Source organism: Condylura cristata, unplaced genomic scaffold, assembly GCF_000260355.1.
Source record: "Condylura cristata isolate star-nosed mole 26May11 unplaced genomic scaffold, ConCri1.0 scaffold00029, whole genome shotgun sequence".
Classification (NCBI taxonomy): domain Eukaryota; kingdom Metazoa; phylum Chordata; class Mammalia; order Eulipotyphla; family Talpidae; genus Condylura; species Condylura cristata.
The window spans coordinates 10,106,860-10,119,594 of record NW_004567130.1 but is presented as its reverse complement, the minus strand read 5'-3'; the positions used below and the strand labels follow the sequence as shown (position 1 = coordinate 10,119,594).

General features: G+C 47.8%; 2 protein-coding genes across 4 annotated transcripts in view; one reads left to right on the top strand and one right to left on the bottom strand.

Moving 5' to 3' along the window:
• Window positions 1–8,052, top strand: part of PIK3IP1 (phosphoinositide-3-kinase interacting protein 1) — an 11,867-nt gene extending 3,815 nt beyond the window's left edge. Inside the window, exon 6 of the mRNA XM_004690923.2 lies at window positions 6,853–8,052. Within this exon, the coding sequence (XP_004690980.1) occupies window positions 6,853–7,060 (208 nt within the window). The 3' untranslated portion in view covers window positions 7,061–8,052. The remainder of the gene's footprint in view (window positions 1–6,852) is intronic.
• Window positions 8,053–9,427: 1,375 nt separating this feature from the next.
• LIMK2 (LIM domain kinase 2) overlaps window positions 9,428–12,735 on the bottom strand; it is a 55,962-nt gene continuing 52,654 nt past the window's right edge. For all 3 annotated transcript variants that reach the window (XM_004690920.2, XM_012731135.1, XM_004690921.2), the window contains one exon: window positions 9,428–11,319. In XM_004690920.2, the coding sequence (XP_004690977.1) occupies window positions 11,175–11,319 (145 nt within the window). In that variant the 3' untranslated portion in view covers window positions 9,428–11,174. The remainder of the gene's footprint in view (window positions 11,320–12,735) is intronic.

The following is a 12,735-nucleotide window of genomic DNA, read 5'->3' as shown; positions in this document are numbered from 1 at the left end:
GGGGGATGAGAGGATTCACCAGAGGCAGAGTGGGGAACAGAACAGGAAGATCTACTGACATATAGTCCTGACATATAGTGGGCAAGTCAGGAGAGGTCTGCCACACCAGACCTCTGGGTCAGCTACCTGGCTGGACACCGAACTTCTGCTGCAGTGGCTGTGATAGCTTTATAGTGCTGAGGCAACATCTTGTGCCACTAGGGAGGCCCTTGATTCTAGTCTTAATGAGGTGACATTGGATAAATCTTTTTCCTTGATGCCTATACTCCCTTACCCCAAAAGGATGTGAGGTAGGGGTTTTGGTGATGTCATAAGATAGGTGAAATGCCTTGTCCAAAGTCACATCATCTGGAAGTGGCAGAAGGTGGGTTGAAGCCCAGCTCTTTTTACACCAGTTTTCCCCACTCTCCAATTCTGCATTCCTGGGGTGGAAGTGAGTGGCACAGAAGAAACCAGGCTGGCAATGGCAGGGACCCAGAGATTGAATTTGTTTTATGAGTTATAAAATTCTGCTACTAGAAAAGATTTCCAGACAGTGTTATTGCAGTACTTCTAGAATTCCCTAAGCCATAAGAAGGGATCTTTTCTAAGACAAGGCAAAAAGTGAGTCCGAGGGCAGAAAATAAGTTTGCCACTCCTCATCACATAGGAGAAAGCCAGGGAGGCTACCTGGAAAACAAGAACATGACCTGTAGCTGGGACAACAGGAAAAGGAAAGCTCGCTTTGAGAGGCCCCCCAGATGCCATGTGGAAAAGGTTTCCCCAAATCAGACATGTAAACAGAATGATAAACCAAAACTGGATTCAATTTTATAGCACTGGGTGACTGGGAAAATTATTTGCTCTTCTTAAGCTAAATTGGGGCATGATTCCAGCCTTGGGTGTCTGTGATACTTCTCTTCAATGGTCTGAGAAGGCTTATTAGAGAAGTAACATGATGCCCTTTATCTTCCACTGTGGTGGGCTGTTCTGAGCTCACAGCCCAAGAAGATCACTGGTATCATCAGTATTGAAGATGTCCTCATTTCATAGGTGAAAAAAAAAGGGAAACTATCAAACAACATATTTAACAACGGCTCAACAGCACAAATAGCTGCAGCAAATATTTACCATGTGCCAAACACTGCCTCCAGGCCTTTGTATGGTTTAATTTTTATTTAATTCTCACAACCAACCTTATAAGGAAAAAGCTGTTATTCCCAGTTTGCAGACTAGGAAACAAAAGCAAGTGGGTTAGGCACCTTGTCTGAGATATCACACCAAGCATTTGGTGGAGACAAGTCTTTAAGCGATGCCACTAACCAGCTAGCTATCCATGTGGCTTTGGGCAAGTTGCTTCCATTTTCTATTCCAGAATGTTGCTGTGGGGCTAAGGCATACTCAGTAAATATTCAGGAAACAATAGCTGTTTTTCCTTTATAAAATGCAGATACTGGACTAGGGTTCACTGATCCTTGTTGCTTCACTAGTTTTCTGACTAAGAAAGCAGAGGTTCAATGAAGGGAAGTGTTGACTTGAAAGGGTCTCTTGAGCTTGTTGCCCCCTAAGGAATGGTTAATGAGGCAGGCCCAGGGGACACCTGCTTGTTCATTTCAGAGTCATAGGAAATGATGTGGCTCTGGCCTACAACTCATTCAGATCCAAACCTTGTTGGCTAAGTTTAACCCTTGAAGTATTTCTTCCTCTCAGCTGCTGGGTAGCGTTTGGCTCTCTTCCAATCCTGTGACAGTTTCCAGGCCTCCAGGCACTTGCACTGGCTAGATGTCCTTAATTGTGAATTCAGTACTCAAGCCCAGCAAAGAAGCCAATTCTTTTTCTTCTAGATTTGCTCCCTTAGGCTGATAAAAGGATGGCTGGGGCCTCGAATTAACTTTCTTGTAAACTCTACATCATCGGATACCTGCCTCATCATCAACCACCGGACCACCCCTTTCCTTAGCAGAGTGCACTGAGAACAGTGTTTAACAGGAAACCCTATGTGGGCTAGAGGCAAGCTCTCAGCTCCTGTCTCTCACCAGAGTGTGAGAACAATGTTCTGGAAAGAGCTGTGAAGTGTAGATTTTACTACTCCTCCCCCTTGGTGTTTGTCTGGGGCTATATTCTACCTCCACACACACATCCATGCGCACCCCATCCCCACCCATTCAAGATGATCATAAGTATTAAGTGTTAACAGTGGAACATCAATTAAGTTAAATAATCACAATAGCAGCCAATTAAGACATACTTTTCTAGTAAGTAAGGTGAAGTTGAAGGCTCTTCCCTGATTATCTCACCCAAACTTTATGACCACATTGGAAGGAGCACTTTTTTTTTTTTAACCTTTTGAAAAGACAGGTTTACTAGGAAAAGGAGAAAGAAAAAGGCACCTGCATAGTCACAAGCCAGCATGAGAGCTGCTGTTCCTGTTTTGCCGAGGAGCATTTTTTATACACTTTCCAGGGAGGAACTGAGACCTAGTAAAGTGCCATGTCCAAACTAAACAGCTAATAAAATGTATCTGAGAATTATCAGTATCTCCCTCCAAGTCCCAGTATCTCCAATAAGTCCAGTGGCTTCCTGGAAATTTGCTTTGAATTGCAAAGAACAATAGCAAAAACAGAAACTTAAAACAAACAAAATAACTGGCTTTCTAAGTCCAAAGCACAATGTTCTAGTTCTGGAATTGCCTCCAATTCAGGTGACAATAGACAAGCCACCTGCCTTTTCTTGTTTAGATAAAATGATCCTCCCAGCTCTGATACTTCCTAAAAAAAAAACAATATGGCCTGCTGGTGGTTGCAGGCAGTACTAAGTTTAAATCTCAATTCTGCCATTTGTTGGAACACATTTAACCTCTCTGATTCTACCTGCCCATCTGTAACAGCTACCAAGTAGGTTTGTCATGAGGATGAAATTAAACAGTGATCTGGGCATTCATTGGTGTCTGTACCTTGGCTGCCTTTGTTACAGGGTAGGGTGAGGGGGGCACCACTGAACCCCCAAACCTGCCTGCTCTGAATATGTTCTGCCATCCACCGCATCAAGACAAAACATATAAGACTTTAATTAAAAGGAACTTTAATACAATGAGTATACAATACAGAAGACAATATAACAACTAAGCCAAACACTTGAAGTAACCCACTCCCCCCACCGTGGGCAAAATCTACCCAAAAGGGATTGACCCAAAGCAAGGCCTGAAAGCTTGACACAAGACTAAAGCATCTTCTGGCCGGGACCCATAGAAACGGGTCAGAAATGGCCAGACAAATCTGGGAGGAAAAGAGCAAAATCAAAATCAAGATAAACAGTGCGATTGTCAACCGCCCCACAGGTCTCTCACCCACAGCTCTGTCAGCCAGTCCAGAACCAAGAAGCAAACATGGTTTCTTCACTTGTCTCCCTTTGCTCCTCCATGTGGCTTCCTCAGGTCTCCTTGGCTCTCCATCCTGCTTCCTTCTGTTCTCTCCTTTTTCTCTGCTCAGCCCCACCCTCCTTTCGGGTGGGGCAGGGAACCTGGAACTTCTCTTTTTCCTGGGGACCACCCTGCTACACCTTGAGGAATTTGCCCCTCCAGCAGAGTGGCGCAGACTGCTTCTCCCTGGGAAATTAGTAGTGGCTCAGTTACATAACGAATTGCAGTAACCTGTGTTGCCTGAAGGAGTTCTGCCGTGCCTCCATCAGAAGAGGATGGAAGGGGTTGGCAGCCATTCCAACCACACCTGCTTTTTCTGGCCAGTGCACCCCCCACCCCCACCCTAGCTCCCAGTCCTGGCCCAGGAGCAGCCGGGGTAGAATTACCACAAGCTCAAACTCTGCCAGAGGCCCTCAGGCTAACAAGATGGCTTTTGCTTGGCTGGGAAGTGTGGGCAAGCACCCTGTTTCCTCTTAAGGGTTTAGGGCAGCTTGCCGGGGTGGGTCTTTGTCCTGATTGTTTAGGCCATGAGCTTCAGATGGCCAGTCTGACTGAGCAGCTCCCATGCCTGTGCCCACGCCTGCTCCAACTCAGCCGCTCTAGAGGGAGCACTCATTTGCTGATAAAAAGACAAGGGAAAAACTGTAAGTCAACACCACTCCACCCCCCTAGGGAAGGAACTGAGTCAGTGAATAATCCTTTTGTTCTTTCTTGGTTGCCAGACAATAGCCAGGCTGTCCCTACCCCCACCTGAAGAGGCCCTGAGAAGGGACTGGGTGGTCAAGTGGTCACTGCAGCAGGGCTGGTGCTCATGTCTTAGAAGGACCTGTGGGTCCTTTTCTTTGCATCTCCAGGACTCACAGGCACTGTTAACAGGAGACACATGGGGTTGAGTGTGTTTTGAGGCATCTAAATGACTGTGACTATTACCTAGACAAGTCCCAGCATCTGCTTCCTTTACCCTTGGCTGCTTTAACAGCTCTGCTCTGCCCCATTAATACTGATAGATTTCCACTCCCTCCCCCCGAACTCATAAGACTTGTATGTGATGCAACCTGACCAGAGCCAGATGCTTGGTAAAGGGGGCAGGCAAGGAAAGCAGGGCTTTGAAGGCAGACTCCAAAGCTCAGTCTCTTCACCTGTAAAATGGGGATGTTAAATGGGTGGAAATTAAATGAAGATGATACATACATAAAACGTATGGCAACCAGAATAGGCAGTGTTTGTTATCCTAAGATAAGAGAAAGGCTATTCTTGGCATCTCAGTAGATACTCAGACAAGTATGAATTCCATTTCCCTCTAGCTCCAAGCCCTGCAAGGCCTTTTGAAATTTAGGTTTGGAGAAACACATTTGCACTCTCCCCATCTTTTTGCAAATTGCCGTTTGCTTTTCTGCTGGATTGTGGGGGGAGGGTTTCTCTGGATAAAATTAAACTCAGACCTTCAGGTTTGTCCAAGTTTCTCTCTAGGTGGACAACCTTCACAGAATTGGCTTTTTGTTTCAGTATGAAAGTAGATGTCTTTCCTCTGTGTGGCAGCAGCTATAAGTGATGCCTGCATGTCAGGCTGGGAGTGGGGATGCCCTTGGTCCAGAGAACCATCTTTCCATGTGCCTTTACTTCTCCTCAGGCTCTTGCTACTCTGCCATAGGAATTGGTAGTATCTAACTTAGAGGTTAATGGGAAAGCTGGGCAGGAGCCTCAGACTTGCATTCAGAAACTCCATTACCCAGGTTGATTGAGGGGGATGAGCTCACAAATTTGACTTCTGTGACCTTACATTAAGAGGGGATCAGAACATGTCTCAAGAGTCAGGAATCTTCAAGGATGTCAGGGTCCTTGGAGATAATCAAATCCAACCCCTTGTTTTACAGATGGTGAAATTAAGGTTCAGTGAGGAGGGGTGTCACTGGGGTCATGTAAATAATATTTGCCTAGGCTGGTCAGCATGACAGTTTTCAAATTAAGATAAAGTAGCTTGGTTGAGTCAAGTCGTATTCAAGGCCAATCACAACCTCCTGTGAGCTTTAACAATGCTTTCACATTCATTATCTTATTTTGAAACAAAATTATCCCCATTTCACACATGAGGAACAAGGCTCAGTGAGACCAAGTGTTTCGCCAGGTCTCACACAAGGCCGAGCTGGTACTAGAACACAAGAGAATTGGTTGCTCTAAAGACAGATCTGAGGCACCTGTGCAAACTGCTCCCCTCCCTCCTCTGCTGGTCTCTCAATATTCCTGTCTACTCTGGAAACTTTTGTCATTGCATACTGCCCCTCCTCCATCATGATGGATGTGTAATCCGTGTGATCTCAGCTATCTCCCTGAGGATATCTGAAGCATGCCTGTGTTGCTTCACCAAGTCATCCATCAAACTGTCTGTTTTCAAGGCCTTTTTGGGGTGGGCTCCGTCCTGGGAGACTTCTGACAGCTGAGTCCATGTGTTTAGTTGCTGGCTTCAGAGGTTGTTGACCTGGGTACTGGGCGCTGCTTTTGTTGTGGCTTGCCAGGCACTTACCAAACCTCTGGCTTGCAATGGGGGGTCAGACACCTATTCTAGTGGGAGGCACCCTGCATATACAGCCAGAAGACAGCTTGAGTGCTACCCCCTCTCTTCTTTGGGGTGACCCTGCTCAAGTCAGAACTTCTGAATATCAGCCAGCATCCAGCAGACTTGGATTTGACTTTACTATGTCCTTGGAGAGTTCCTTAATTTCTTTGTGCCATCTCCTCATTGTAAAACAAATGAAAAGACAGTTATTCAGGATGAACTGAAAATGAAATGAGATAATGTATCTGAAATCCTTGGCATAGAGTGACTGTTCCATGTGAGTAAAATGGGACTGTACAATCACCTAGTAGGGTGGCTGAACACCAGTAAGATGTTAGAAGCATTAAAAGTCCCCAGTCTGACGGTCGGTGTCTCCCACTGACCACAGCAGCCCTGAGTCTTTTTTGCCCCCGACATGGGCTGGAGAAGTACTTTCATCCAGCCGGAACCTATACCTCCTTGGGCGTGGGATAATGCAATGGTCTTAGAACAGGATGGTTATGTCAGTTTTCTGAGGCCTGGAGTAATTCTCTGGGTCTCTTGGAGCTCTGAGCTGAAAGAAAACTACCTTTAAGTCTCCTGGTTTTTTAGACTACACTTGGTGTGGATCATGGACACTGGTGGACTTAGTCTTGGACTTAACCTTTCCTTTATACTATTTTCATTGAGCCCCACTGCAAAGAGGTTCATACTACTATCATCCTCACTTTACAGATGAGGAATCACAGACCAGAAGTGTTAAGACCCCCTTGTTGAATTAAGGCAGTCTGTCCGAATGGAGATCTAATACTTTAGTCACTGATTTGCCATGACCATGGCTGCCCCTGCCTCTGCCTCAGGGATGGTACCCACTAACAAGCTGTGCTGGAGACATAACCGAACGCTTCTCTTTTCCTGTCAGGGGGAAGGACCTGAAAGAACGACATGAGCAGAAAGTATGTGAGAGAGAGATGCAGCGAATCACACTACCCCTGTCTGCCTTCACCAACCCTACCTGTGAGATTGTGGATGAGAAGACTGTTGTTGTCCACTCCAATCAGACTCCAGTTGCTGACCTTCAGGAGGGCAGTGCGCCCCTCATGGGCCAAGCAGGCACACCTGGGGCCTGAGACTGCTCCCCACAATGGACAGGAGCCCAGGCAGACACTGGTACAGGCCAACCTACCCTCCTACAGTTGGGAGAATCTACACTTTTTGTTGTGGTTAAATCCCTCCCCCTACTTTTTCTTTGTGTGTGTGAATCCTGAAACATAAGCAGGTATTGCTGTAGCTGAGGGTGACGCTGGGTAGGGTCCTGCCAAAGTTCCTTTCCATCCCTTAGAGGAGTATTTTGCCTGTAGATGGAGACGGTGGCAGCCCCCACAGTAGTGCTGCTGACAAGGGCTTCCAAACATACCCGTGCCCCAGAATTGAACCAGGGACGGATGGGAGTTCTCCCAGACTCCCTCTGTGTTGTTATCCAAGATGGTCTCAGCCTTTGCCTTTCCGTTTATTCTCTGTGGGCTCGAGTGACGCACACTGTTATTCATAGTTCAGGTCAAGCAGGTCGTGGTTGTGGGACAGTTAAAAGTATATAGTTTTTTTAAATATCTGGGATGGAACTCCCTACTGACCTCTGAGAACCGGAAATAAGTTTTGTACAAAAAGTAAAAACTGGGCTGAGAATGAGACTATGCTTGTTTGCTGGCAGCAATGTGCCTTGACAGCCATAGACTGGGCCCAAGGCCCAGGGCCTCTTCCTGTTTCAAAGCGCAGGGAAGAACTCACTGGACATTCCATATGAGGGGGTAGAGAAGAACCTATGGCTGCCTTAGACTTCAGCTCCTGAGGTGGACTGAGGGACCCAGTCTCTTCAGGTGACCGGTGGACTTTTTGCATTTTGCAGGGGTGAGAAATAGCCAGCTAACCTGTGGGAATTACACTATGGGGTCCTGTGAGCTGCCTCTGAGAGGTTACCCTGGAGACTAAGCTCAGAGGCAAGGCAATGAAGTACGCCAGGGCTTGCTTCTGCAGTGGCCTGAGTCTGTTGGCTGCCTAGTGGCCTCCAGGCCAGTGCCTTTCTCTGGGGCAGCTGAGCAAGGGTCACAACCTGTAACTAATACAACAATCATAGAACCACTGTAAGGGATCTTAGGGGCCCAGAGGGGGGAGGGATGCCCCAGGTGATTGAGCAGGCTACTGGGCTGCCCAAGGGCAGAGCATTTCTCCACTGTAGCGTGTTGTGCTGACGGCTCAGCAGGGCCTGCAGCCGTGTTCCACTGGGAGGCCATGGCAGTGTCCCTGACCATAACTTCCTTCCCAAACCCCTCCCACATGCAGCGTGAGGGAGGGGGTTAGTGGGAGCCCATTCTCTTCAGCAGCTGTTCCCTGGAGGGGTTTGCTGATGGAACACAGAACTTGGGGGTCCCTTGGAGTCAGTGATGCTGACGAGAACATTACTAGTTTCTACTTTTCTATAAAAGCATTACTCTGTATACGTTTTTTTATATACCTCATTCTGATACCTGTGTATAAAGTGCAGGAAACTGCTCTGCATTTGACTACAAATAAAAAAAAAAAAAAGACTTCAAATTGCCAAATTTTTGCCAAATATTAGGAAGCTTTTGGTTACCTTGTCAGTAGCTGTATGGCTCTGGCCCTATAGCTGGGAGGTGGCAAATTGCTTGGGTGGTAACTGCAGCCTCTACTTATGACAGTCATCATCACAGGGACCTTCTCAGCTGTAGCTGTAGAGAAGATGGGTATGCAGGCACCTGGCCACTACAAACCCTCTTCCCTGGGCTTTCTTTCCGAACGTCCAGGCAGTCTTGTCAGCAGGTACAGACAGGTAGTGCCGCAGCAGCTGCAGGAACGGGTGTGGGGAGGGATCGGACAGTTGGGCTGCCTGGAGCAGCTATGGGCTGAGCACACAGCTTGGGTGCCTCCTGGGGCTCCAGAGGAAAGCCACCAAGGAGTGTTTGCTCGACTCCAGCAACAAGGCATGCCCAGGAGACAGTTGCCTGTGCCAGTGTGTAGCACACCTGTGGGGTTGCAAGAGGTGCCCAGAGCATGTTTCTCCAGGAACCAGATTCTGTCCTGAAGCCGAACTCCTCAAGCTTCGGGAACAGGTGCCTTGGATGTGTGCCTTTGTATCATGGCTGGGGTCCCGTTAATCGGACAGCAGTATCCTGCCAATGGACTCCTTGTGCAGCGCCCCCATGTGCAGAAGCAAAGAATAGGTTTCCTAGGGGAAGCACTTGTGGGGAAACAAGTGGTGGGGGTGACTTGCATTCATTTCTTCCCACGATGAACCTGGAAACGAGCCCTGTGGACAGGACAGCAGGATATCCAAGCTGTAGGAAGGTATGAATATCAGAAGGTGGGAATGGAAGGCCCTAAGGGATGACTAGCTGGTGGGTGGGAGTCAGTCGGACCTGCTCGAAGGACCTGGTGGCCTCAGGGATGCATGTTCTCTGAGCAGGCTGGTGTCTATATAAGGAGAGGTGATGAGAATTGGGAGTATGATGACCCCTTGCTGTGTGGAATCATGCAACCTAGGCCTGAAAAGTGGCCAGGAACATTCTCCACATTTATCTTCCCGAGCCAGGCTCCCAGTGACTTTCACTTTCAGAAATGTCAGTTATGTTAACTGCTTCATTTATTTGGTCTATTCCATGGCCCAGCTTGGGGCCTCCACTCCCACACTTTCCAGGGACAGATGAGCCACAAGCAGCCATGTAATGCTGACCTTGCTGCAGCTGCTAGGAGCCTAGACCTCAAGCCTATAGCAAACTGGCAAACTCCACACACAAGTATGGTCCACCTAACAAGGAAACTGGCCAGAAATGACATCTAACCCTACAACTCATCAGGTCTATGTACAGTATTTCGCATATCACCCAATAGATACAATAACATTATTAACAGCAACCATTCTCCTGGATCATTCCCTACCCATCCCACCCCAATGCAACCATCACACACTGCATTAAGTTCCAAACCTATCCCGGTATGTTAAATATGGTGCAAGCTCATAAACACCTAGGAGGTGGCAACTCTACTTGTGCTGACGAGCCCCTGGAGCTGAGAGCCAAGGCTTTGCAGCACCTGAGGCTGTGACTCAGGAACCTGAAGTCAGGAGCTAGTGAGCTGGCGAGTCAATAAGGGGAGGTAGAAGCCAGACAGCCCAGCTCCGGGGACTGTTTTCCCAGCATCTCAGCTCCGGGACTCTGCCACCACCTCTTCACACCCAAACTGCTTCCTGTACTAGGCATAGTAAAGGGTGAGCAGTGGCTGCATGAGGACAAGGTCAAGAGAGTGCTAAGATTCTTACCCCCCAAGTCACATGCTGGTCCTGTGACAAGTCCCATTGTCCTCCAAAACCCACCTAGCTCTAGGCAAATGTCTTGACTTCTGACCGAGGAATACATCTAGGGTATGAGAGCAGCAAGGATATGGGCTTTGTAGAGGGAGGGTCTTTCCAGCCTTCAGCCTCTTCTGCACCTGCAGGTGACTGCTTGTTGCAGGAGGGAAGGTGCTGCCCAGAGCACTCAGCCAGCCTCCAGCAATACAGCTAGAGAACATGAGCTAGAAGGTCCCCCCACTGACATGGCTCAGTGTGAACACTACGGGGAACAGGCCAGCCCTTCCCCTGACTCCTGGCCAGCCCCACCACAAGCCAGAAAAGGCCACTTCAAAACCTACTCCCTCAACCCCTGCCCTGGAGGGGGGTGGGCATGGAGTGGAATGGGGGTAGCACCACTGTCATTTCACGTCCTCAAAGTACCACCAGGCCACCAGTCTCTCTCGTCCATACTGCCGTGAAGTCCTGTGCCCAGGTGGAACAGAGATCACAGAGTCCACAGGCAGGTTCACTCTCGGATCCTGACCAGCAGGTCCAGGTCACGCTGATTAGTGTTAGGCAAGAGCCTCCCAGAATCTCACTGCCAGGGAGGTCCCAAGTGATCCCACATAACAGATTCCTCTTGGCCTAGGAATCAGGCTTTCTTCTTCACAGCTTTCAGGTGAGTGTTGGATTTATAGACAGTCATCAGTCCCCAAAGCCTGTGGAGATGCATTTCCCTGGTGTGCGCCTGCTGGCCTCCTCGGGAGGTAGTAGGGATGGCTTGTTCCACTTCTAAGTCACCATCCACAGGAAGCCTGGGCGGCCCTGCCCACAGCAGGGATGGGGCACAGAGGGGCAATGCTGTTGTGGAACATCCTCCTGCAGGGGCTGGGTCAGGGCTAGGGGGGTGAGTCCCGGGTCAGGCCATACTGCACACTCACAGTGTGGTCCAGCTCTTCCAGCTCTGCCGGCAGTGGGATGCCCAGCTCCCCCAGGTACAGGGACAGGGCCTCAAATGAGTCCTCCAGTTTTGAGAATGCTGGTCTAGAAAGAAAAGGAGTTGGAAGAAGGTAAGATGTGGCAGCGTCATGGCAGGGGGTGGAAGGCAGCCAGGCCTGAGACTTAGCTACTTCCTAGCTGTCTGATCTGGAGACAAGCCTCCTAGCCCTGTCATGCCTCTGTGGAAAGTAGGGACAATAAATGTTACTGTTATTACATAGGGTGCTGTAAAAATTAGAATAGGCTGGCCTGACTCAAGGAATGGCTTAGAGGAAATTGCATTCGTCAAAGGTGGGATTAGACCAAGTGCCTTTTTAATAAAAAAAATAAATAAATAAAATAAAATAATTTTTTTTTTGGGGTGAAGGGGGTGGGAAGAGCACAAGGGAATATGATGATGGACACTGGGTGCGTTAGTGGTAGGGGAACTATAGCGACCACACCTGAGGGGAAAAATTATACAATGTCCCCAAATTAACAATGATTGATGTAAGGAAAAGAATGTATTAAAAATTAAAAAAAAAATTTCTTTTAAACAGGAAAGAAAAAGCTTATAACTTTAATTTTAATTTTACATGGAGGGCATCACATAAGGAAGCAAATATGCAAATGAACAATGATATTTAAGAGCCTATTTATTGATGGGGTTCAAGACATGCTACCCCAAATTAATGCCTTTTCTAGAGATCCTTTCTAGTCCTCATTCTTTCCACTTTACTAGATCTGTTCTAAAAGGGGCATTTCATACAGTCAGCAAAAAGCAAACACCAGGTTCCGAGTGCTGATTCTGAAACATCACAGGTTTACTCCTCCCTCCGTAGTTTTGCTTAAATGTTTTGTCACTTTCTCAGACCACCAAGTATTAACACTGATCTTTGCACCCTAAACAGCCCTCTTTCCTTGGTTTGACCCTTTCCACAGCATTTCTCACTCTCTAACACCCAGTACAGTCTGCAATTCCATCTGTTGGGGCCACCTGTGAGAACGCTGGCTCACTGGGGCGGGCACCTTAATTTTGTTTACTGCTGCCAGCCAAGTCTCGAGCAGCACAGTAGGTACTCAGCGACTATTTCTGGAATGAATTACATATAAACATTTACAAACACCATGACTTAGAAGAAATATTAGCAAACAAGCAATGTATAGCTTCACATCTTCTCCTCAAGCTCTTATTCTGGGGTGGTGAAGGAATGCGGTTCTTTGGTCCATACAGAAACTTGATAGAGCTTCCCACCAGCAATCCCAACTCTAAAATGAACCTTTGGAAAACATTTTAAAATAAAGATTATGTGCCAACTCATCTTAAAGCAACTAGCAACAACAAACGTTGGCAAGGATGTGGAGAAAAAGGAACTCTCCTGCACTGCCGGTGGGAATGCAAACTAGCGTAGCCACTATGGAAAGCTGTTTGGAGGTTCCTCAAACTGCTAAACATGGAGCTTCCCTACGACCCAGCAATCC